Source organism: Stegostoma tigrinum, chromosome 2 (assembly GCF_030684315.1).
Source record: "Stegostoma tigrinum isolate sSteTig4 chromosome 2, sSteTig4.hap1, whole genome shotgun sequence".
NCBI classification, from domain to species: Eukaryota; Metazoa; Chordata; class Chondrichthyes; order Orectolobiformes; family Stegostomatidae; genus Stegostoma; species Stegostoma tigrinum.
Window position 1 is genome coordinate 107,291,171 of NC_081355.1, and position 23,097 is coordinate 107,314,267.

A 23,097-nucleotide genomic window follows, 5' to 3' on the forward strand; every position below is an offset into this window, starting at 1 on the left:
CATATGCTCCTATTTTGTGTGTTCATATACGAACCTATGGTCGAGCATTACATTAGATACTGTGATGTCCACTAGACCATTGATAATTCATTTTGTTCAAAACAGACATAATAATTACATAGGTTGAATTTAAGATCAAATCCACCATATTAATTAATTTCCACATTTTGCCCACTTCTTATCATCTCTATGAGTGGTAATGAAAGGCCTTGGGAAACAACATACTTCCTGAAACGGTAACTGTTTCTCTCAATGCAGAGATTCTTTTTTTACTTTAGTTGCATTTTTAACCGCAGATGTTCAAAACATTTTCTTTTCAATGTTTATAGTGACTTTAATCAAACTCTAACCTTTGAGGGCATTTTTTGAAAGATGTTTTCCTGCCTGTGGATGAACACATAAAGGCTACTTTAATGTTTCCATTTGGCCATTTCTTACAGCAGTGTTGTGGAAGCGACCAGTCCCGGAGTTAAACGGGTCATAAAATCCTCCAGATGGGACCATATGACAAGCATTTGCTGTTGTTCTAATTGTGACTTCAAAACTAAACCCAGACCTGTCAATAAAATGTGCGAACGACAATTGATGATCACTTCAGTTGTTGGATGGCTGATTTGGCAAGCAGAGTGCCACTGAACCAGCTGAGGTCACCACGAAGGAAGGCCCTGCCTTCTCAACTTTTCCCCTTGCTTGAGACATGTTGACCCTCAAGTTAAACTCACCATCAGCTGTCTCTCTCTTTCTGTGTCTTTCTAACGAAACAGCAGATTGTGGGCTCGTCAAATGTTGAATGTATTCAATTGCATATCTGTCCCACAAATTTCACCCCTCCTTTCTGTGCTACATCTAGAGATAACTAACAGTACATCACCCCTTTCAAATTAAATAAACTGGCTTTGTTCTCTATAGAGCAGAGAAGGTTAAGGTGAGATTTAATAGAGATGAAACGATTGTCACTGGTGGAAGGATAGCTAACCAAAGAGGAGATGATGAGAGGTAGATTTAGCAGCCAGTTGTTATGATTCTGAAGGGGTGGTAGAAATAACTTTCAAAAGGAAATTGGATACGTACCTGAATAAAGTAAACTTTAAAGGTCATGGCAAAACAACAGGGAATTGGATAAATCAGTTGTCTCTCTAAGAGCATAAGTCAGATCAACAACTTCAGAAAAGCGACTGTAAATCGATGTACTTACTTACTTTTGTCCAGGGCTGAATCTCACCATGTTTTGGTAAAATGTCATGAGTTTACTTGTGCGATTGTCCCAAACTTGCCTCCATTAACTATCTATCCCACCTCATTGGTCCAACTCCCGTTAGATACAAGCCAGATTCTTCTGCATGTTGTTGCTAGAAATACTCAATAGTGCATGGATATCTGAGCGCACCAGGGCATTCCCGGTGCTAGTGCAATCTTGTAAAAACCATTGTGCCCCCAGACAAATGCTGGTATTCCAATGCTGCTCTGCATGGCAGCAGACACTCCATGAGGCCATGATTGATAAGGGGAAGTTGGTGCCGCAGTTCACCAACAGGAGTCTAGATGTGATGGTGGATGAGAAGGTCTAAACACTTGCCACAGAACTGGCAGAGGAGACCATGACACCAGACCCTGATAGCTGGTCCAAAGTCATCATCCAGGTCTGTGTGGTCTCCCTTGTCTGGTGAAATGCTCAGCAAACAAGGACGAAGAAGGTCAATGACCTTCTGCTATTGCAGCCACCACCCTCCATTGCCCACATTGCAATGCTCATGCTCAACTACTCTTATTATTGCATACAACTTCACTCTCACCCATCCCAACCTCTCAGGATACTAACACAACATGCCCTCTGTGCTGCTCACTCAAGTACTCAGGGCATCTCACCACCTTTCTGCCATCTGCAGTAGAACCAGCTGCTCACTCACTCAATCCTTCCCTTTAGCTCCTTCACAGGAGGAAACAGGCCATGACAGGGCCGAAAGGACCAAGAGAGGCAGCAGGGCGCCTGGCAGCTGCCTCCTCAGCCCCTGTGAGGAAAGAATTAGTCACATCCTGCTGAGATGCCAAGACATCAATATCAGTCAACCGACTCAGAAACAATGTTCATTGTGGTGCGCTTCTCACATCAAGTCTCTCGTTAATGTCATTTTTACCCTAACAATTTTTAATGCCTTACTCATGATGCCTTCTCTTCGTTGTGTCTTATATGTATCAGCAGCATGTCCATTGTCTTAGCAGAGTGTGGAGCGATAACACATCCCTGCAGCAACTAGGTGGGTATGTTGGCCAGATTTGAGTCAGATGCGTGTACTGGTGAGCACTTCATCGCCTTGTCTCTGCAGCTGGCCAAGGAAGAAGTTTCCCAGGTCACTGGCACTTACAGGTCTGCCAGGGTCCAGCCACTTGCTCTGCCCAAGGCAGGAGGGTTTCTGTGGTGTCAGTTGTTAGGAACTTCATTGCCATACACCAGCAGATATAGCAGCCGCAGGCATGTGGGTGGCAATTACATAAAACTTGGTGCCACATATCCTTTTAGCAGTATAATTTCAATGTGTAGAATTAACAATGAATCTGCCCATAGACACACACACACGTACACAGCGTAAAGAAATGTACCACACAAGATTAGTCTTTTCTGCCTACTTAACTGAGGGAAGTGAAAGCGTGAAATACAACAGATGGAATTTTTTTTGGTAAGTGCAAGTTTGGTGAGATGAATTCTCAGGACCAGCTGTGTAAGTCACCACACCAGGCCATACCAGCCTGCTCTGAAGTTGCCACCTGTGTTAAACACTTTCAACCATCTGGAGGAATGCCCAACACAGTAGGAAGAAGGTCAATCCCCTTCCCCACTCTGCCAACATAGGTGCTACTACTTCCCTCTGATACCTCACACTCACAACACCTCTGCTATTGTATTTACCTCCTGGGAAGACTCATGCTGTACCACTCTCACCAATATTTGCAATATCTTCTCAACTCAATCTTATCCTTAACCCAAGCTATAACAGCACCAACCCTGCATACCATCTGCAATCCCTACTCATTTGCTTGGGAAACCTTGTTACCCGCACAAACAGTAATAAGCTGTGCCACCCATTTTCATCTTCCATAATACCTGGTTCTCTCTCTCTCTTTCCAGGAGCAAAACAGCCTTCAATAGAGCAGAAAGAGTTGAGATGGGTGGTATGCTGCCTGTCATGGCCCCAAGCAGGCCTTGGACTGGAATCCAAGGCTATGCTTAAGTAACTGCCAGGATCCCCTGAGCAGAGGCTACTTTTCTTCACTGGACTGAGGCCTGTTGACAACTGTGGCAGGCTTCCTGGCTTTGCATCTGTGCTAAATGCTAAAATGAGCCAGCTATCTCCAGTCAAGGGGGCAATATGCAAAAAGGCAAGGCATGGCAGGGATGCTGTGAGCGTCCGGGCATCCAGGCACATTCAGAGGGAGTGACCACGATGACAGTGAGCAAAGAGGCCAGAGATACACCCTTGTCGTTCAGGAGATGCCTGAGCACACAGTGTTCTTAACGCAGCGTTACAATGACAGTTGCCAGGGCAACCTGAGGTGCATCACTGAAGTGTAGAATCTTCATTTAATTGGATTGGAGATGTGCCATGATGATTTATAGAGGCTGGCACATTCAAGTGCCAACATTCATGGATGTGGGTGCACGTGGACACTGTACATGGACCATGTCCAAGATGTTGACACCGGTGTCCAACCTGGTCTTTGGAGCAAATGAGAAGTTGAATCCACTCTGGTTTCCATGTCAAGTCTTCCTGACAGCAAGTCTGTACGGTGAGTTTGATAACGTCACAAACTGTGACACGTTTAATTGTTAAGAAGCTATTTATGAAGCAACAAAGTACATGGTTTAAGAATATGCAATGAACAGTGATCTTTCCAGTGACACCTACATTTCATGAAAGAAAGAACTTAAAAAAAAGATAATGTCTACTTTACACTCAGTGACCAGGAATTTGTGCCAAATTTGGCTCTTGGTCTAATTTAAATGTTTCTGGTTTCAAATGTCAAAAGTAGAGTGTTTGAGGAGTTTGACCTCTCACAACAACCTGAACGGGCAAGTCAAATTTTGCAGATTGAAGCTCTAAAGAATGTAAAATGAAGATGTAGTAAGTGAGTCTATCACTGAGGGGAATTCATAGAAAGATGATCAACTATACTGTACAGCTTAGTTATAATGCCATGTTAAATTATTAGAATGCTCCTAACAATATTCCACAATTTCAAAATTCATAATCTGCAATTTGCTTCAGAATCACAGAATCCCTATAGTGTGCAAGCAGGCCATTCAGCCTATTGAGTCCACACCAACTCTCTGAAGAGCACCTCACCAAGAAGCACCTCATCTTTGTAATCTTGCATTTCCCTTGGCTAATCCACACAGCCTGCACTTTGCACTGCGGGAGGAAACCCACACCACTACTCTATCACTGTAACCCTGCATTTCCCTTGGTCAATCCACCTAACTTACACATCTGTGTGGGAGGAAACAGGAGCACCCACTGGGAAAATTGCAAACTTCCCTCAGATAGTCCACCTGAGGGTGGAATTGAACTTGGGTCCCTGTTGCTGTAAGGCAGCAGTGCGAGCCACTGAGCCACTGTGCCCTTTAGAATAACTATTTTCTGAAGGACAATTTAATAAAGCCTACAGAGAAACAAATACAATTGTTGTTGAGAATCAGATGTGTCAAGGAGCTCAGGGCTGACAGAAAAATGGTCAATGAGAATGTTATTGGAGACAAGAGAAATACGTGCATAAACAAAAAAAAATAGCTTTTATCAGATGGGACTTTTTACCATGACAAAATTCCTCAAATTCTTATTTATTTAAAAAACAATTTGTAGTTTGAATCACAGTGAATCTCTTTGATTTTCTGCCTGTAATTTGTGGTTCACAAATGAGCGAGATATAAATTCATACATGGGCTACCTGCTAGGTAGGAGAGCATCAATTTTACAATCTGAGCGATTTTACTGTCCATTAAAGTCATCAGAAAGTAACCTTGGCAGGCAATTGATCCAATTTTGCTAGTCTCTATCCCAGAAGGTCAAAATATAACTAGCGGCTAGTCTGTAAATTGCTAATGTCATTAGGGCTTTTAATTTATTTACTCACAGTGAAGCAAAGTACTGCAGATACTGCAAATCTGAAGCAAAAACAGAAAGCAGGAAATACTCAGCAGGTCAGATAGTGCCCATAGAGTGAAACAGACAGCAACATGAATAGGTAACAGGGCTCCTTATCGTGCTCCCAAAAGAACCACTGAGGAATTCACACCTGCTTTCCACAATTATCCCACACTAGTTATTATTTAAAGCGCAGTAAATGGCTAAAGGACAAGCTTCCATTTCCATCTAGAAGGAAATCCCTCCTGTTAGAGCTGCAGGCCATCTCATTTGCTGGCAGCTCTCTGATCCCAGCAGTGCCACTTGAAACCATGACCATTGCTAGAACCAGGAGCTGGTTGGGAGCTTTAGTGGGCTAGGTTAGGTGAGATTGACGGTTAAGGGATGGGGGTGGGTGGTGAGGAAGTGGTGCAGAGGCCATGGGAGGAGGACAAGGGGAGGACAAAGTGGGGACTGTGATCCTCATGTCTGAGGTACAAGGAGGCTGCCATGTTGGGTTTATCTGACCCCATCTCCAACCTACTGAGGCAGACTAGATATTTTTGACCATGGAGGCTAGAAATAATAACCATCTGCCTTTAAGAGGCTATTAATTGATTTTATTTTAAATGAAATCATTAGCATTTCAAAGACTAGTCAGTGTTATTGAATGGCCCATCAGTTGTTTGCCTCGTACGTAAGGAAGAGCCCTTCATAGGCTCAGAAGATACTAAAACATTGAACCAATTTGAAAATCAAACCACAGGGCGCCCTACATATGTTCGCATTTAATTATTCATCATGCAGAATACTGAAAAGGACTTTATTCGCTGGAAAAAGTACTTTAATGTTTCTGAACAATTGCAGCAAGTTAATGGCTCTTACCATTTAAGGACAGAGTCCTTTGATCAACTACTGCACTGAAAATATCCTTAAATGGTGAAACACCATTATACTATGGCAGCTGATGTTGACAAGACCTATTAAATTTACTTGTGAAAAAGTTCCTGACTCCACTGCTTCCCCAGGGTTCATGGATTAATTTATCTGGCATGATTCCCACAGCTTGCAGTGGGCCCCCACTGCATCCCAAAACCAGCCTAGCCTGTCTCTGCTTCCCTAACCTGTTCTTCCTCTCACTCATCCCTTCCTTCCACCTCAAGCCGCACCTCCATTTCCTACCTACTAACCTCATCCTGCCTCCTTGACCTGTCCGTCTTCCCTGGACTGACTTATCCCCTCCCTACCACCCCAACTATACTCTCCTCTCCACCTAACTTGTTTTCTCTCCATCTTCGGTCCGCCTCCCCCTCTCTCCCTATTTATTCCAGTTCCCTCTCCCCATCCCCCTCTCTGATGAAGGGCCTAGGCCCGAAACGTCAGCTTTTGTGCTCCTGAGATGTTTCTTGGCCTGCTGTGTTCATCCAGCTCCACACTTTGTTATCTCCGGCTGTTGAGTTAGGCAAGGGGTGAAATAGCAGGGGCTCTAGCAATAACTTTCAAATCATCTCTGGCCAGAGGAAACATGCCAGAGGACTAGGGGTCAGCCAATGTGGTAACATTATTCAAAAAGGGAGCAATGGATAAACTAGAAAACCACAGGCCGCTCAATTGAGGGGAAACTATTGGAAGCAATTCTGAGGGATGGAATTAATCTGCATTTGGAGAGGCAGGGATTAATCAAGAACAGCCAGCAATGGTTTTGTTACGGGGAGACCACATCTGACCAACTTGATTGTGGTAAACAAGTGATGACAATGGAAGCATAGATTCACGTTTGTTAACAGCAGTCTGCTTTTTCTTCAACATGGTTATAATTTGTGGGGCCAAGTTGAGTAAGTTCCTTCACCAATTGAGTGTTCTCTGATTAATGTAGCTTTTAATGGAATGCTCAGATTTCATCGATTTTTCCATATGCTGCTGATTTCTGTTGTCTTTACTGTTTTGCTCTCACATAATCATTGCACTTAGTATATATAATATGATCCTATTAATTTGTCCAAATATTATGTTAGGATTTCAATTCAGATGATCCTTGACACTAAGGTAATGGCAGTAGATGACAAAGCAAGGAAGTCAGTGAAATGACTATTTATTTTGACTATACAGGTATGTCTCTGTGTGTGTCTTTCTATGTGTGTGTATGTGTATGTATGTGCATGTGTGTGTATTATGTATGTGTGTGTATATATGCATGAATGTATGTTGTTTGTGTGTATGTATGTATATGCGCATGTCTGTGTATGTATATGTATGCGTGTGTGTATGGATACAAGCCCACTTTGCCTTTCTCAACCTGACTGCAGCCCTTCATATGGTTGATCACATCATCTCCTCCAACTGTCCCCACTGTGTTCTCACTGAATGGATCTACTTTCACCCAGTTCCTTTCTTATTGGTTTAATCATAGCTAAAGTATCCCTTATTACAGCTTTTGTCCCTGCTGCTGTAATATTATCTCTGGTGACACCTATGGATCCATTCTTGCCGTTCTTATTTCTCACTCATGTGCTGCCCTCCAGCAATATCATCTGGAAACTGTGTAAGTTTTCACATATGCATTGATAACATCTTATTCAACTCTTCCACTGTTATGACATTTTCAGACTGCTCACCTAAAAGTCAGTTGAAAACAGGAAATGTGAAGTTATTATTTTCAGTTCCTGCTCCAAATGCAAGTTCTTAGCCATAAACTCTAACCGTCTCGCAGGAATGCACTTAGAATGAATCAGTGGTGGCAGTCAATACCACATCTCGCTACCTCTGCAGCACTTTGTATCGATATCATTGAAGAACATTGGATAGCATGCCATATTGTCCTACTCATAACATTGATACAAGGCTGTGCAACACTATCAGAAATTTGAATGCATGTTGCAGGAATAACAAAACAAGGGAGTACTCAATGAATAGTAGGACACCAAGAAGCTCAGAGGGACAGAGGTATCTAAGGGTGTTTGTCCACAGATCCCTGAAGGTGGCAGAACAGGATAAAAGGATTGCTAAAATAGCATATGGGTTGCTTGCCTTTATCAATCAATGCACAGATTATAAAAGGAGGGAGATCATGTTGGAGCAGCACAGCACTTGAACTTTGGTTAGGCCACAGCTGGAGTACTGTATGCAATTCTGGTCACCACTCTATAGGAAGGATGCATTTTTACACAGGAAGTGGGTGCAGAGGGTATTCACCAGGATGTTTCCTACAATGGAGCAATTAAGTTATGAAGCCTGCACAAGGTTAGGCTGTTTTCTTTAGAGCAGAGAGGCTGAGTGGTTTACCTGATTGAGGCATATAAGGTTATGTGGAACATGGGCAGGTTGATTTGAAAACAGCCATTCCCCTTAGTTGAAGGGTTGATAACAAGGGGCATAATTTTAAAGTGAAAGGCAGGAGGGTTAGAGGGAATCTGAGCCAAACTTTTCTCCCAGATGGTGGTGAGGGTCTGGTATGCACTGCCTGGGAGGTTTGTTGAGGGAAGTAACCTCACTACCTTTGGATTAGTGCTTGACATGTCATAATATTCAAGGCAGTGGGTCTAGGGTTAGAAAGTTCGATTGGTATAGATTTAGCACAACTTTGGAAGTACACACTCGATGGGCTGTACTGTATGATTCGATGTAATGAAGCAACAAGTGTGTACTCTCCTCGCGATTACATGATCAACCTTCTTAGATGAAATGAATCGGATTTAGACCCTATTGGTAAACATTCTAGAAGATTATTTCTGAAATGTGGTGATGATGTTTTCATGTCCGTAAGAGCTTAACAATTGTTGGCTTATGTTGCTCATCGATATATCTGTTCAATGAGGTAAAAGCTGAACCCCTACAAGAACTATAGCAGGGGACTAGATACAGAAAAATAATCCAATCTTGACACAAACATCCTTGGGAATTGCCACATAAAGAAGCTAAATTAAGTCGAAAAAGTGTGTTATTGGTAACATCATTTTTAAACAAGCACCAAACAACTGAAAGTCCCTCTTTATACTAATGCCTGCTTTCAACAGCAAATGCACAACTGAATAATGCAGTATAAACTATCCTAATGTATTGCTAGCAGAGGCAGTGAAATCTTTCTATAACCTGAGTTTCATGCACTAACTGAAAAGCACTGGCCACTGAACTAAGAACTCTCCACAGCTTCCTGTGGTAGGGAGATGGTAGTGTGACAGAAATATCATTGGACTTGTGAACCAAATCGTACCATGGCAGGTGGTAGAATTTAAATTCAATGAATATGTCTGGAATTTAAAGATGGTTTCATGACAAATATCATTGATTGCTTTTCAAACAATAAATCTGGTTCACTAATATCCTTCATGGAGAATGAAGTCTGCCATTCTTACCTGGAGATTCCAGATCACAGCCTTCTGAAGTGGCATTGCAAACCACTCAGTTCAAGTGCCTTGCCAGAGTTGCCCACATCCCATGAAACAACAAAGACTTCCTTTTAGGAGTTTGTACAAATGTAAAATAGCATATTTTTCCCTAAGGAAGCATTTAAAATGCTGTGCATACAGACTGAGTTTATCAAAGCAAAAGATCTTTACCATTTGAACAAAGATTGCGTTTAGCATTCCATCTGCACAGCTCAAACCCACTTAATGCTAATTTTGTAGAGGATATCACATTCAACTAACTGTGAATTCCACTGCTACCGACTACTCTTGTGAGTAAATTATTGTTTCACACATTATCACATGATACTGGTAAATTTAATCAGGTTAAAGCACAGGGATTATTCCCAATAAATGGAGTTGTGGGTGAATCTGAAGATTACAAATTAGACATAAGATTTGCGTGTCTGACACTATAGAGGAAATGTTTAATACTAAGATTATTATTTGTTACATTTATGGAATCATAGAATGGTTACAGAACAGGAGCCCATTGTGACTCTCTGCAAAGCAATTAGTTCCACTTCCCTACTTAGTCTGAAAATTCAGACTGTTCTGGAGAAATGTTAGGAAGTACTTCTACACACAAAGGGGGGTAGAAGTGTGGAATTTTCTACAACAAATCTGAGATAGATAATTTTCTTGTTAAGTGGAGGTATTAATAGATATGGCCCAAGACAGATATATGGAGTTAGGCCACAGATTATCCATGATCTTATTAAATGGTGGAACAAGCTTTAGGGGCTGAATGGCCTACCTATTCCTACATTCCTAGGCTCTGCGTAGCTCTGTAGACCTTCCCCATTCAGATGTTCATCTTAATTCCTTTTTGAAAGGCAGAATTAAAATTTGCCTCCAGCACACTTTCAGGTACAGCATTCTAGATTCTACCAATGTGCTACAAAAAGGGTTTCCCTCATGTGGCCTTTTGTTCATTTGTCAATCACCTAAATCCTTGTCCTCTGGTTATTGAGCCATTTGCTCAATAGGATCAGTCTCTACTCTGTATATATTTTTCATGATTGTGACCAGCTGTAATAACGGTATGCACAGTGTAGGCATGGGAGAACAACAGAAGTATGAGGTTGGTCACAACCAGCCCAGCCAATCATCACTTTGAATGGTACAGCATGACCAAAGGGCTAAATGGTCTACTCATGCTCCCAAGTCTTTTGTTCACATCAGAAGGAGAAAAACTTCAGTTTTTCCAACTTATCCAAGTAATAAAAAAACCCCAACCTTTGAACTATTTTCAGGAATCTTTTAAAACCTATCTTTCATGTAGTGTAATGTCCACCATCAGAGATAATGAGCCAGATTACTTTGCAATAGGTAAGGCTCTGGAGCCATTAAAAGTGATAGAAGTCTTCAGGTCTTGGAGTGGCACCCCCATTATGAAAGCCCAATTTCTGCTGGTGTAACCTAGACCTGGCTATCTCTACTATAGAGATAGACATCTACAAGCCACTTTCAATTTTCTGAAAGTGGTCCAATATTTCCATAAACTTTGGGTGACAGCCCTTCAGAGAAGTCAAGAATCATTGTTTGGATTCAGAAACTTTCTGAAAGACAGCTTCCATGTCCCCTCCATGCCAACTCAATGTTAACTCATGCCCGCTATAGCACTCATGTTAACCAATGGCCCTTTGATACCCACTCAGTATACATGATGTACAGAAATGAAGAATCTAATAGCAACAATTGAATGTAATAAACAGCTTAGTAAAAATTATCCATTCATAATTTTTAAAAAAACAGAAGCTTTAAGTGCTTGAAATTGAGATAGCGACAATATCACAGAAAAATAACATAGTATAACCTCATGGTGATGCAATCAATTAAAGTCAATTCATCTCTGAACCCGGTCTAAACATACTCATACATAATCCTTTCAGAAGAGTTTGGGTCCTCAGACAAGACTCATTCTGTTTGTCTTTCAGCCTCAACACTCAGTCACTACCGATCTGTTTGTGAGGTCCCAATTCTATCCCCCAACCACTTCTATCAAAAGAAAATGATGGGTAAGAGGATACTTCATACTTGGGAAGTTCTACGAAGTTAGGACATTTGCCAACTTGAGTTACTCATTTGCTATTGAAAATTTAGCCCATTTAATATTCCAATTATGACCAAACCAGAGTTTATAAAGGATCATCCCGACTTCCTTGATTTTGTAACCTATGCCTGGATCAATGCAATTTTTATCCACAATCTTTCCAAGAATAAAGAATAATCTGAACTTCAAAAGCACATTAGCGAGAACCTTATTATTACAATAAGGAGTGAGTGAGAATCAGACACTTACAGACAGGATGTCTCTCGGCGAGCATAAATATATTCACACTTGCCATGCATGCAGATATTTTCTGAACACGGCTGGTAGTTCCCGGTGTAAATATCTTCTCTTTGATCACTGGCATCTTAAAAGTACATTAATAAGCATTGGGGTTATGTACACTCATTTCATTTGTTTTACACATTTGGCACAAATTGGCTGCTTTAAACTTATCATCATTGCATTTGGATGATTGGGTTGAATATCCATGAGCATTCTCCTGCTTGTTACCTGTAACTTTTTTTGGCCTCAATAAAAAGAATTCTACAAAATTTTCATATGTGCTTACTGTCCCATTTTGTTTCTTTAACTGATTGATCTGAGGCATTTATTAACCTCATGTTCAGGCATTTCAAATTGGTCCAGGCTTCTATTAGCCCTCTTACAGGCATATGGAGCATTATGATTGTTATCAATAAGCAACTTCTTTCCATTTTTTAGCAATTAAAAAAAATTGTTACTGTTTTACAAATTTTAGTTCAGAGTGCAGAAACCAGGATAACAAGTATTAATACTTTTGCTATTAGTGGAATTTTGATGTATGAAAGTAGCGGTGGATTACCTAGAACAATATAAAAATGATTCATTGTTTGTGAACTGCTAAACAATGTCATTAGATTTGGGAAGATGTCTTTAGATTGGAAAATAGCTAATGTAAAGCCTTTATTCAAAAAGGCAGGGAGGCAAAAAGCAGGAAGCTTTAAGCCAATTAACTTAACATCTGTCATAGGGGAAATGTTGGATGCTATTTCTAAAGACATTATAACAGGACACTTGGCGAAATACCAGGAAAACAGGTAGGGGCAACATGGTTTCGTCAAAGAGAAATCATGTTTAAATAATCTATTGGCGTTCTTTGAAATAGTAACTTCTGTTTGCATTATATTTAGATTTCCAGAAGGCACTTGATGAGGTGCCAAGTCAAAAATTATATGAAAGCTTATGGTGATGGGGATGACATATTGGCACAGAAAAAAAAGATTGGCTACCTAGCAGGATGCAGAAAGGAGAAATAAATAAGTCTTTTCAGGCTGGCAGGATGCCACAAGTGGTGTGCCATAGCGGTCACTGTTAGGGCCTCAACTCTTTACAATTTATATAAAATGATTTAGATGAAAGGACCGAAGGCAAATTTGCTGATGACACAAAAGTAGATAGTATAGAGAGATTTGAAAAGAACACAGGGTGCCGAAAAGAAGATATAGATAGTTTGAGTGATTAGGCAATGTGGGAAGTGTAATATTGTCCATTATGACAGAAACGATAAAAACAAAACATATTATCTAAATAGTGAGAGGTTGCAGAGTTCTGAGATGCAGAGAGGCCCATCAGTGGGCAGGTCCCAATAAAGGAGATGAGGCAGGTGGGTCACCATGTTTGAGAGGCGGGAAGTTGAGAGTTAAAGTGGGGTGGGGGAGGGAGTGAAGGATGATGACCTTGTGGTGGGTGCTTTCTCTCGGCATAACGAACACTGAAAGGACGACACCAGCCCATCCAATAAAAACTGCTGGATTACCTACTGTTAGTTGGGCATATAGTTAAGCTGGGAGAGAGGGGGAGGCAGACCGAAGATGGAGAGAAAAGAAGATAGGTGGAGAGAGTATAGGTGGGGAGGTAGGGAGGGGATAGGTCAGTCCAGGGAAGATGGACAGGTCAAGGAGATGGGATGAGGTTTGTAGGTAGGAGATGGAGGTGCGGCTTGGGGTGGGAGGAAGGGATGGGTGAGAGGAAGAACAGGTTAGGGAGGCAGAGACAGGTTGGACTGGTTTTGGGATGCAGTGGGTGGAGGGGAAGAGCTGGGCTGGTTGTGTGGTGCAGTGGGGGGAGGGGACGAACTGGGCTGGTTTTGGGATGCGGTGGGGGAAGGGGAGATTTTGAAGCTGGTGAAGTCTCCACTGTACCCGGTGTGGCTTCCTCTATATTGGGGAAACCAAGCGGAGGCTTGGGGACCACTTTGCAGAGCACCTCCACTAGGTTCGCAATAAACGGCTGCACCTCCCAGTCGCAAACCATTTCTACTCCCCCTCCCATTCTTTAGATGACATGTCCATCATGGGCCTCCTGCAGTGCCACAATGATGCCACCCGAAGGTTGCAGGAACAGCAACTCATATTCCGCTTGGGAACCCTGCAGCCCAACGGTATCAATGTGGACTTCACCAGCTTCAAAATCTCCCCTTCCCCCACCGCATCCCAAAACCAGCCCAGTTCGTCCCCTCCCCCCACTGTACCACACAACCAGCCCAGCTCTTCTCCTCCACCCACTGCATCCCAAAACCAGTCCAACGTGTCTCTGCCTCCCTAACCCGTTCTTCCTCTCACCCATCCCTTCCTCCCACCCCAAGCCGCACCTCCATCTCCTACCTACTAACCTAATTCCACCTCCTTGACCTGTCCGTCTTCCCTGGACTGACCTATCCCCTCCCTACCCCCTCACCTATACTCTCCTCTCCACCTATCTTCTTTTCTCTCCATCTTCGGTCTGCCTCCCCCCTCTCCCTATTTATTCCAGAACCCTCACCCCATCCCCCTCTCTGATGAAGGATCTAGGCCTGAAACGTCAGCTTTTGTGCTCCTGAGATGCTGCTGGGCCTGCTGTGTTCATCCAGCCTCACATTTTATTATCTTGGATTCTCCAGCATCTGCAGTTCCCATTATCACTGATATAGTTGAGCTGCCCAGTGCCTCAATTGACCTTGTACAATTGAGACAGGAAGGTAATGGGAAGGCCAAGTGTCACGTTTTATCAGCCTACCAGCACCAATCTCTGCCTCAAAGCCAGTTGACGGGCTGAAAATTCCACCTTTCATGAATACATGTTTAAATTAGTATCTGTAATGACACCGGCAATGTCTAAATGATCTGAGACTGGCCTCATCTGAGCACAACCTGTTGCCCATGCTCCCTGCCATGCAGGTCTACCAAGGCTACAACTGCAGTTGGTAACATTAGATCAAATGGGAATAGTTTGACTCTACTGTTTCTAGCATCACTACTATTGCATTCTATCACCTATACTACTGCAAAACAATGTACTTTATTTATGGTGCTTGTAAACAAATCCCCTCTTTAACTTAAGCTTGAGATTTTAACAAATCCCCAGACTTGACGTGTTTCTTCCTCCTTGATAGGCAAAGGTTGAGTTTTATGTATTCTATTTTCATGTGTTATATTTCTTCAGCATTTCACGTTCCACTGGGGAATTGGCAGATTAATAGAAGGCTTATGCTGAATTAACAGAAAATGCTACTATTTTACATAAAAACAAGAACTGCAGATGCTGGAAATTTGAAACAAAAACAAATTGCAGGAGAAACTCAGCAGGTCTTTTAACATATGTGGAGAGAAAGTAGAGTCATCACTTTGGGTGCATGATCATTCATTGGAGCAACATTCATAGTTCAAAGTTCTGCTGAAGTATCACAGCACCCGAAATGTTTACTGTACCTTCTCCCCACAGATGCTGCGAAACCTGCTAAGTTACTCCATCATTTTCTATTTCTGTTACTATTTTAAGCTCCTTCATTATTCAGAGACAAACAATCACACTAAATGTGGAAGAACATATTTTTCTAAAATGCCAGCAAAATGTAAAAAAAATAACAGCACAGAAAACTGACCTCAAAATTGGCGAAAGTGGTCTTGCATTTAAGACACTAACACATGCTGAACTTAGCTTTGACCACGCCATTTGGGTCAAGGCCACAACCAATACAATCCAATTCTAATCAGAGGATGAGTTCTGATCAATTTACTAAAAATGCATTGCAATGTATTTGGTGAGATCACTTTAGCCAGGTTTAAGGGCTGTGCAGATCTGTTTCTGTGCCAGTCTTCCCAGATTCTTGTCGTACTCTTTGTTGCTGACTAATAATTATTACTTCACAGCATGCAGTGAATGTTGTTAATCATGTATAGCTTTTCCACCACTTACCTTTAACTTCTGTACCCAGCTGAAATCCATTGTCTTTCCCCAAAGAAGCAGTGTCATCTTAAAAAAAAAGTTGATGCATAAGGACATTGTCAACAAGCTGGCTTACCTCTTATTTGAAAGGGACAAACAGGCTGGATATATTTTTATCTTTCTTTCTTCATTTCTGCATTATCATTATGTGGCCATATCCAGCTACTGGTTCAGGTTGACCATCTGGAACCTCTGATTGATATTCTGATAGGAACTAGATACATGGTCTCCACATGTAAGTGGAATTAGACTCTTTTTTTACTATTGTGTAGTCACCTTTCATCTAAGATGACAGCACAAATAATGGCCACAAAAACCATTACACAATTTTCCAGGGTAGCCATAAACCACTTACCAGTCTTTGACAATTGTACATTTTTAACTAACTGCAGAACAATTTAAGTAGTTTGCCTTGCATTATTACTTTCATCTTATCAACACATACTTCGGGGCTTGATCTATGTTTGACAAGATTGCCATAAAATGGAGATGCTATTGCAATGGTCATGAAATACCTCTGCACATGCTCCTGTCAGAGCCTCTTCTGTATTTTCTTCAGTCAAATGTATTATATGAAACACATCATTATAAACTACATGGCACTGGAACACATAGAAGATAACTTGAAATTCTTTTTTCAACAGATAATTAGAAAAATGGTCATCACTGGAAGGATATGATGGATTAAAAACCAAAAATGGAGAACATCTTGTGGAAGAGGACCTGGGGTTGAGGTACTAAATCAGCACTTTGTATCCATCTTGACCAAATAAGTAATTACTACAATGTCATAGTAGTGGAGAAAGCTATAGAGAAATTTCATTGAATAAAATAGAGGGAGTATTTAAAATGTGTACAATTAAATGCACATATGAATTTTCTAAAACCACTGAGTCCAAATGGGAAACATTCTACATTGCTTAAAGAAAGCAGGAATGGAAATTCCTGAGGCTTTGGCCACAGTTCTTATTGAATTTGGCAGGGGTACTGTAGAGTGCAAATGTCACACCCCTGTCCAAAAAGAAAATAATGAGGTTAAATCAACAATTCCAGATCAATCAGCCTAACATCAGCGATACAGACTTTTAGAAACAATAATCTGGAATAAAATTAATTGATATTAATGAAAACCAGCATCGATATGTTAAAGGAAAGTCGTGTTTGGTTGACATGATTGAGTTGTTTATGAATGATTTATAGGATTGACAACAGCAATGCAGTTAATTTCGTATAAATAGGAAACTGAAATTCCCCGGATTAAGGAAGCAGTGGTAACATGGATAGATAACTGATTAAAGGACCAAAAGCAGAGCCATGTGAGCAATTGTTGTCAAATGGGAGGAATGTGTCCCCTAGGTAGTCAGTGTTGGGAACATTGCTCTGCTTAATATATATTCATGAGATGGATTTGAGCATAACTTCAGAATTGCAGAGGTCACAAAATCAGAAATGTAGTGGAAAACACATTGGTAGGCTGGTAACATTGGCAAATATACAGCTGATGAAATTTAATACAGGAAAGTGCTAAAAGTGATATATTGCGATAGGAAAAGTGAGGAGATCCCTCACATAAACCCAATCATACTATTTTGAAGGAACAGAGAAACTGGGGATCTATACAAACTTATCTTCCCAGATGACAGCTAAAAAGGTAAATGGAATCTTTGAGGAACACAATACGAAAGCAAGGATTTCATGCCTAAAATCTAGAAAACATTGCTGGATTTATTTACTCTGTTGCATTTCTGGAACACGTAAGTAACAATGTCAAGGTCTCGAGGTCTTAGGCAGTAGGGGGAAATTTACTCTTACAACACTGTCTACACTTTAAGAGTACTACATTGTCTATAAAGAGGTTTGAGGCATCTAGTGATGCTGAAAAACATTGATATAAATGCAAGTCCTTCTTTCTTCATTATGAAAAACTTCAGTTATAGGTCGAGACCAGAGAAACTGGGAGATAACAAGAACTACAGATGCTGAACTCAGAGTTGATATAGTGTGGAGCTGGAGGAACACAGCAGGTCAGGCAGCATCAGACAAGTAGGAAAGTCAATGTTTCGGGCCTAGAAACGCCTAAAAAGACGCAAAATATCGACTCTCTGTTCCTCTGATGCTGCCTGATCTGCTGTGTTCCTCCAGCTCCACACTGTATCGACGAGAGAAACTGGGTTGAGTGCTAGAGCATAAAAGGTTAAGGGAAATCTGGCCAAGTTACTTAAAACTATGAAGGTTTTGACAAAATGGCAGATAATTGACAAAAAGAGAGGTGATGCAAGGAAAAAAGGTGTTACAACTGGGAACGCGTTGAAGGGAATACAATTTAGAAATATACAATGTAAAAATAAGTAAGATACATAAAATGGGTTATAACAACAGATATATAAAGGATATATTTTAAGCCAAACCTTTCAGGATCACGGAGAAAAAAAACTGGGAATTAAATTAATAGGACAATAATTTCAAAGAGCTAACATTGGCAAAGTAGGCTGAATTGTCTCCTTTTGTGCTGAATCATCCGTGATTTTATGTCATATTTATGCATGAATATTTCTCTTTTCAGGACTCTAAAAGTCTGGCATAAATCAATGTGCAACCAGCTATGGGCAATGAGACAAAATGATGTTTAGGTACACGCAGGTAGTGTGACATCTTCCACTCCACTAACTTCCTGGTCAAGAAGTGTACCAATATAAGGAGCCTATCGTTCAAGCACCTCTTCACACGTGAGGGTAGATAAAAGCTGTAAAGATCATCAAACTCTGAAAGTGTTAAAGTACACCATACCAAAATATAGATCAACAAAATGTAATCCCCCCCATAAATTTTGTGCAATTTGTGTCACCACAAGTTTCATCTAATTGTATCATCTAATTGTATCCTAATTCATTCAGAGTGTCAGGAGGTCCACAAGCATCTATTCCCTCCACCACCGACGCGCAGTAGCAGCAGTGTGTACTATCTACAAGATGCAATGTAGCAATTCACCAAAGATCCTCAGACAGCACCTTCCAAACCCACAACCACTTCCATCTAGAAGGACAAGGGCAACAGACATATGGGAGCAACACCATCTCCAAGTTCCCCTCCAAGCCACTCACCATCCAAATATATTGCAGTTCATTCACCGTCGCTGGGTCAAAATCCTGGAATTTCCTCCCTAATAGCATTGTGGGTCAAACCACAGCTGTAGGAATGCAGTGGTTCAAGAAGGCAGCTCACCTCCACCTTCTCAAGGGCACCTAGGTATGGGCAAGAAATGCTAGCCCAGCCAGCAACGCCCACATCCCACAAATGAGTTGAAAGAAAAAGGTTGATGGGCAATGGGAGTAAGTGCGGTCTGAGAAGCTTTAAAATCATTAGAGAGAAATAAAACTAAAAGGATTTAGAGCTATACTTAAAACTATACTTATAAAGGTGAATAAATCCCTTTATCACTTCCTACAGATTGATTTGCCAATCAGCTGAGTTCTCATTGAATGGCTCAAACTCAATAGGCTGAATGGCCTACTTCTGTTCCTACATCTTATAATCTTAGGTTTTAAGATTGAGCAAATATTACATACAATCCGTATTGACTTCTCTTATAACAAGGTGTGAAGTTGGATGAACACAGCAGGCCAAGCAGCATCTTCGGAGCACAAAAGCTGACGTTTCGGGCCTAGACACAAAAGCTCTCCAATGAAGGGTCTAGGCCTGAAACGGCAGCTTTTGTGCTCCTGAGATGCTGCTTGGCCTGCTGTGTTCATCCAGCTTCACACTTTGTTCTCTTGAATTCCTATTGGATTTATTATTGACCGTCTCGTTTATGGCCTGAAGTTACATTTTCCCTTCACAAGCAGAAATACTTTCTCTATGATGATTGGGGTCATTTAAGAGACTGCTGGACATGTATATGGTCACAGAAATTTGAGGGTGCATACATGAGGATCAATGGTCGGCACAACATTGTGGGCTGAAGGGCCTGTTCTGTGCTGTACTGTTCTATGTTCTATAACTTTTCATAATCTTAAAGACTTCTATGATAGCACTCCTTTTTTAAAATTTTTTTTTTAATGAATAACAACCTGAAATCATTACATCTTTCCTGAAGAGTTTAATTTTTCCATTCCACTATGATACTTTCAATGAACTTTTCCCTTTTTATAAATTGCAAATCAGGGCAGTTTACCATACGTCAAATGCGGTCTAACTGAGTTTTGAGAGAATTTTAACATAACTTCTCTGCTTTTCAATTCTATCTCTTTGGAAATGAATGCAACAAAATTGTTTAATTTTACGGCTTTATTAATCTAAGCAGGCACTTTGTGTTGCTCTACACCTGGAACACGAGGTCATTCAGCCCCTCAAGCCTGTTCTACTAATCAGTGAGATCATGGCTGATCTGTGGCCTAATTCCACATACCTGTCTTTGGCCCATATCCTTTAATACTTTTGCTTAACAAAATTTTTTCTATCTCGGATTTAAAATTAACAACTAAACTAGCATCCACTATCATTTGTGGAAGAGAGTTCTAAACATTTACTACCCTTGGGTATAGAAGTGCTTCCCAACAACTCTCCTGAATAATCTGACCCTAAATTTCAAATTATGTCCTCTAGTTCTAGAATCCCCAAACAGTGGAAACAGATTATCTACCCTGTGTCTTCCTGTTAATGTCTTGAAGACTACACAAATTTGCAACTGTAATCCAATTTCTGATTCCTAATCGATTTGTAAATTATGGGTGACCCTATTCCCAACAATGATCCTTCTGATACACCACTTCCCACCCTTTGTCAATCTTATTAATTTCTTTGTCACCATTGTCTGTTTTCTATTTTGGAAACAGCATGCTATCTATTCAGCTAATTGTCCCCTGACTCCCTACGTTAATCATTGAGGCTACTATATAATACATGTCAAATATATTTTAGAATGTCAAATATATTATATCTATTTTATTACATTTATCATGGAATCATAGGATCCTTATAATGCAGAAAGAGGCCTTTCAGCACATCGGGTCTGCACTGATACTCTGAAATGCATCCCACCCAAACTCAACACCCCCCCAACCCTATCACCATAACCCCACATTTCCCATGGTTAATCCATTTTGCCTACACATCCCTGGACACTATGGGAAAATCCATCATGGCCAATCTGTCTAACCTTCATTTCTTGGGACTACAGGAGGAATCTGGAGCACCCGGAGGAAACCCACATAGACATGGGGAGAATGTGCAAACTCCACACAGACAGTCAGACAAAGCTGGAATTGAACCTAGGTCCCTGGCACAATGAGCCATGGTGCCACCCTATCTATCCTTTTTGTTACTTATTCAAATAATTCAATAAGTTTGATTAAGCCAAGCCTTCCTTTTGGAATCTGTGTTGATTGTTCTTTATTATATTTCAGTCTTGCTCTGTTTTCTTATTATATTTTAGAGTATGAATTTCATTATTTTTCCTGCCACCAGCATTAAAGTAATTGGTCTGTAGCTCCCTAGACTCATTCAATCGCTGTGTTTATATACAAAAATCATATTAGCTGTCTGCCAACCTTCTGGCATTTTTCCCTTGTCTAATTTTTTTTATATATATGTATAATGCTTTTGCTATTCCTTTTGTCACTTCTTTTAATGTGAGTGGTGGCAATCTTAATTTAATTTGGATTAATCCATAGAAAAAAATCCATGAGAGCACTGACCTGGTGCACATTGTTGGCAAATCCATAAAATCTACCATATATTTATTATTCTGTTTACATCTGATCTTCCAACTCTTTTTCAGCCCTCTAGTTAACCTTTGTGTACGGACAGCATTTAGAAATGTTAATTCAGCACAAAATTAACAGTTGTTTGAATATATTTACAGAGCAAATGAAAACCAGAATGGAGCCGCTAGGCTAAGACGTGTCTAACACGTGATTATATTTTTCAACAAGTGAATGAAGAGTGTTGATGAAAGTAAAGTGGTTGATGGAGAGGTTCCACAAGGTGTTTGATACAGGGCTACAAAACAGGGATGGAGCTTAGAGCCATAGAATGAAAGAGAGAATGGCGGCATGAATCAAAAGTTGTCTGAGTGACTAGAAACAGTGCATCCTGATGGTTTATTTCAAAGTGGTGGAAGGAATACAGTGTGGCTCCCATGCATCTGTTCAAGAGTAACTGTTTTTCTTAATATATATTAGCAACCTAGGCTTGGGTGTGCAGGGCACAACTTCAGAATATAAGGATGGCACAAAACCTAGACATATTGAGGCTAGACAGTGATGGCTTTTAAGTGGATATAAGGCAGGGGAATGATTGGACATATGAAAGATGAATTTAATGCAGGGAATTGTAAAAAATTACATTTTTACAGGAAAAGTTAGGACAGGGAATAAAGAACAAGCACTACTCAAAAGAAGACACAGGAACAAAGAAACTTGGAGATAGATAAATTATTTAAGTTCGAAAGATGGTTAAAAGATATCCTTAAGTATGAATAAAGAGGCATTGGATTTGAATTTTGTTCTGTGAGAAGAACTGTGATACATTTCAAATGGTAGCAGACAGGCTAATTAAAGACGAACACGAGGCAGATGCATTTTAATACTGAGAAGTGAAAAGTGACACATTTTGGAGGAAGAATGAGGAGAGGCGATATGAAATAAATGATGCAATTCTAAACGTGGTGCAGGGGCAGAGCCACTGATGGCATATTCACTCAAGTATTTACAGCTGGCAGAGCAGGTAGAGTACAAAAATAAGGATGTTATTGAAAACTGATTTCAAACACTGATAAAAACCTCAACCACAGTACATCATATAATTCTTGACACTGCTTTTAGGATTAGAGATGGGCAAAAAGAATGCATAAGAATTCCAGACATGATAGCGTTTGGTTGTAAAGATAGCTCCAAGTAACTGGACCACTATTCCTTGGATAAGTGTAAGTTGTGAGAAGATTTGCTAGCGTTTTTTTCAAAATTAGGATGGAGTAAATAGGGAGAAACTGCTCCCATTGCTGGTAGGTTCAAAAAACATGGTTGGAAGTAATAAGCAAAGGAAGCAATGACGGATAAAGAAATTTTTGTTTAATGTCACAATGCACTGCCTGAGAGTGTAGTGGAGGCAAATTCAACCACAATTTTCACAGTAAATTGGATAATTAAATTGAGAAACTATTGTGGGACTGTGGGGAAGAGCAGGAGAGTGGAATTAGCTGAAATGCTCTTCGTGAGAGCTAATATGATCACAGTGAGCTGAAAAGCCTTCTCCTCTCTGTAACTATCTTATGCCTCCATAT

The 23,097-nt window shown here is 40.6% G+C and overlaps 1 protein-coding gene across 1 annotated transcript in view; it reads right to left on the minus strand.

The window, feature by feature from the left end:
• The window catches only part of LOC125465602 (tomoregulin-1-like), a 215,432-nt gene that overhangs the window by 8,015 nt on the left and 184,320 nt on the right, over positions 1 to 23,097 (minus strand). The window contains exons 7-8 of the mRNA XM_059638344.1: positions 15,789 to 15,845; positions 11,826 to 11,940 (exon numbers count right to left, since the gene is read on the minus strand). Of these exons, the coding sequence (XP_059494327.1) occupies positions 11,826 to 11,940; positions 15,789 to 15,845 (172 nt within the window). The remainder of the gene's footprint in view (positions 1 to 11,825; positions 11,941 to 15,788; positions 15,846 to 23,097) is intronic.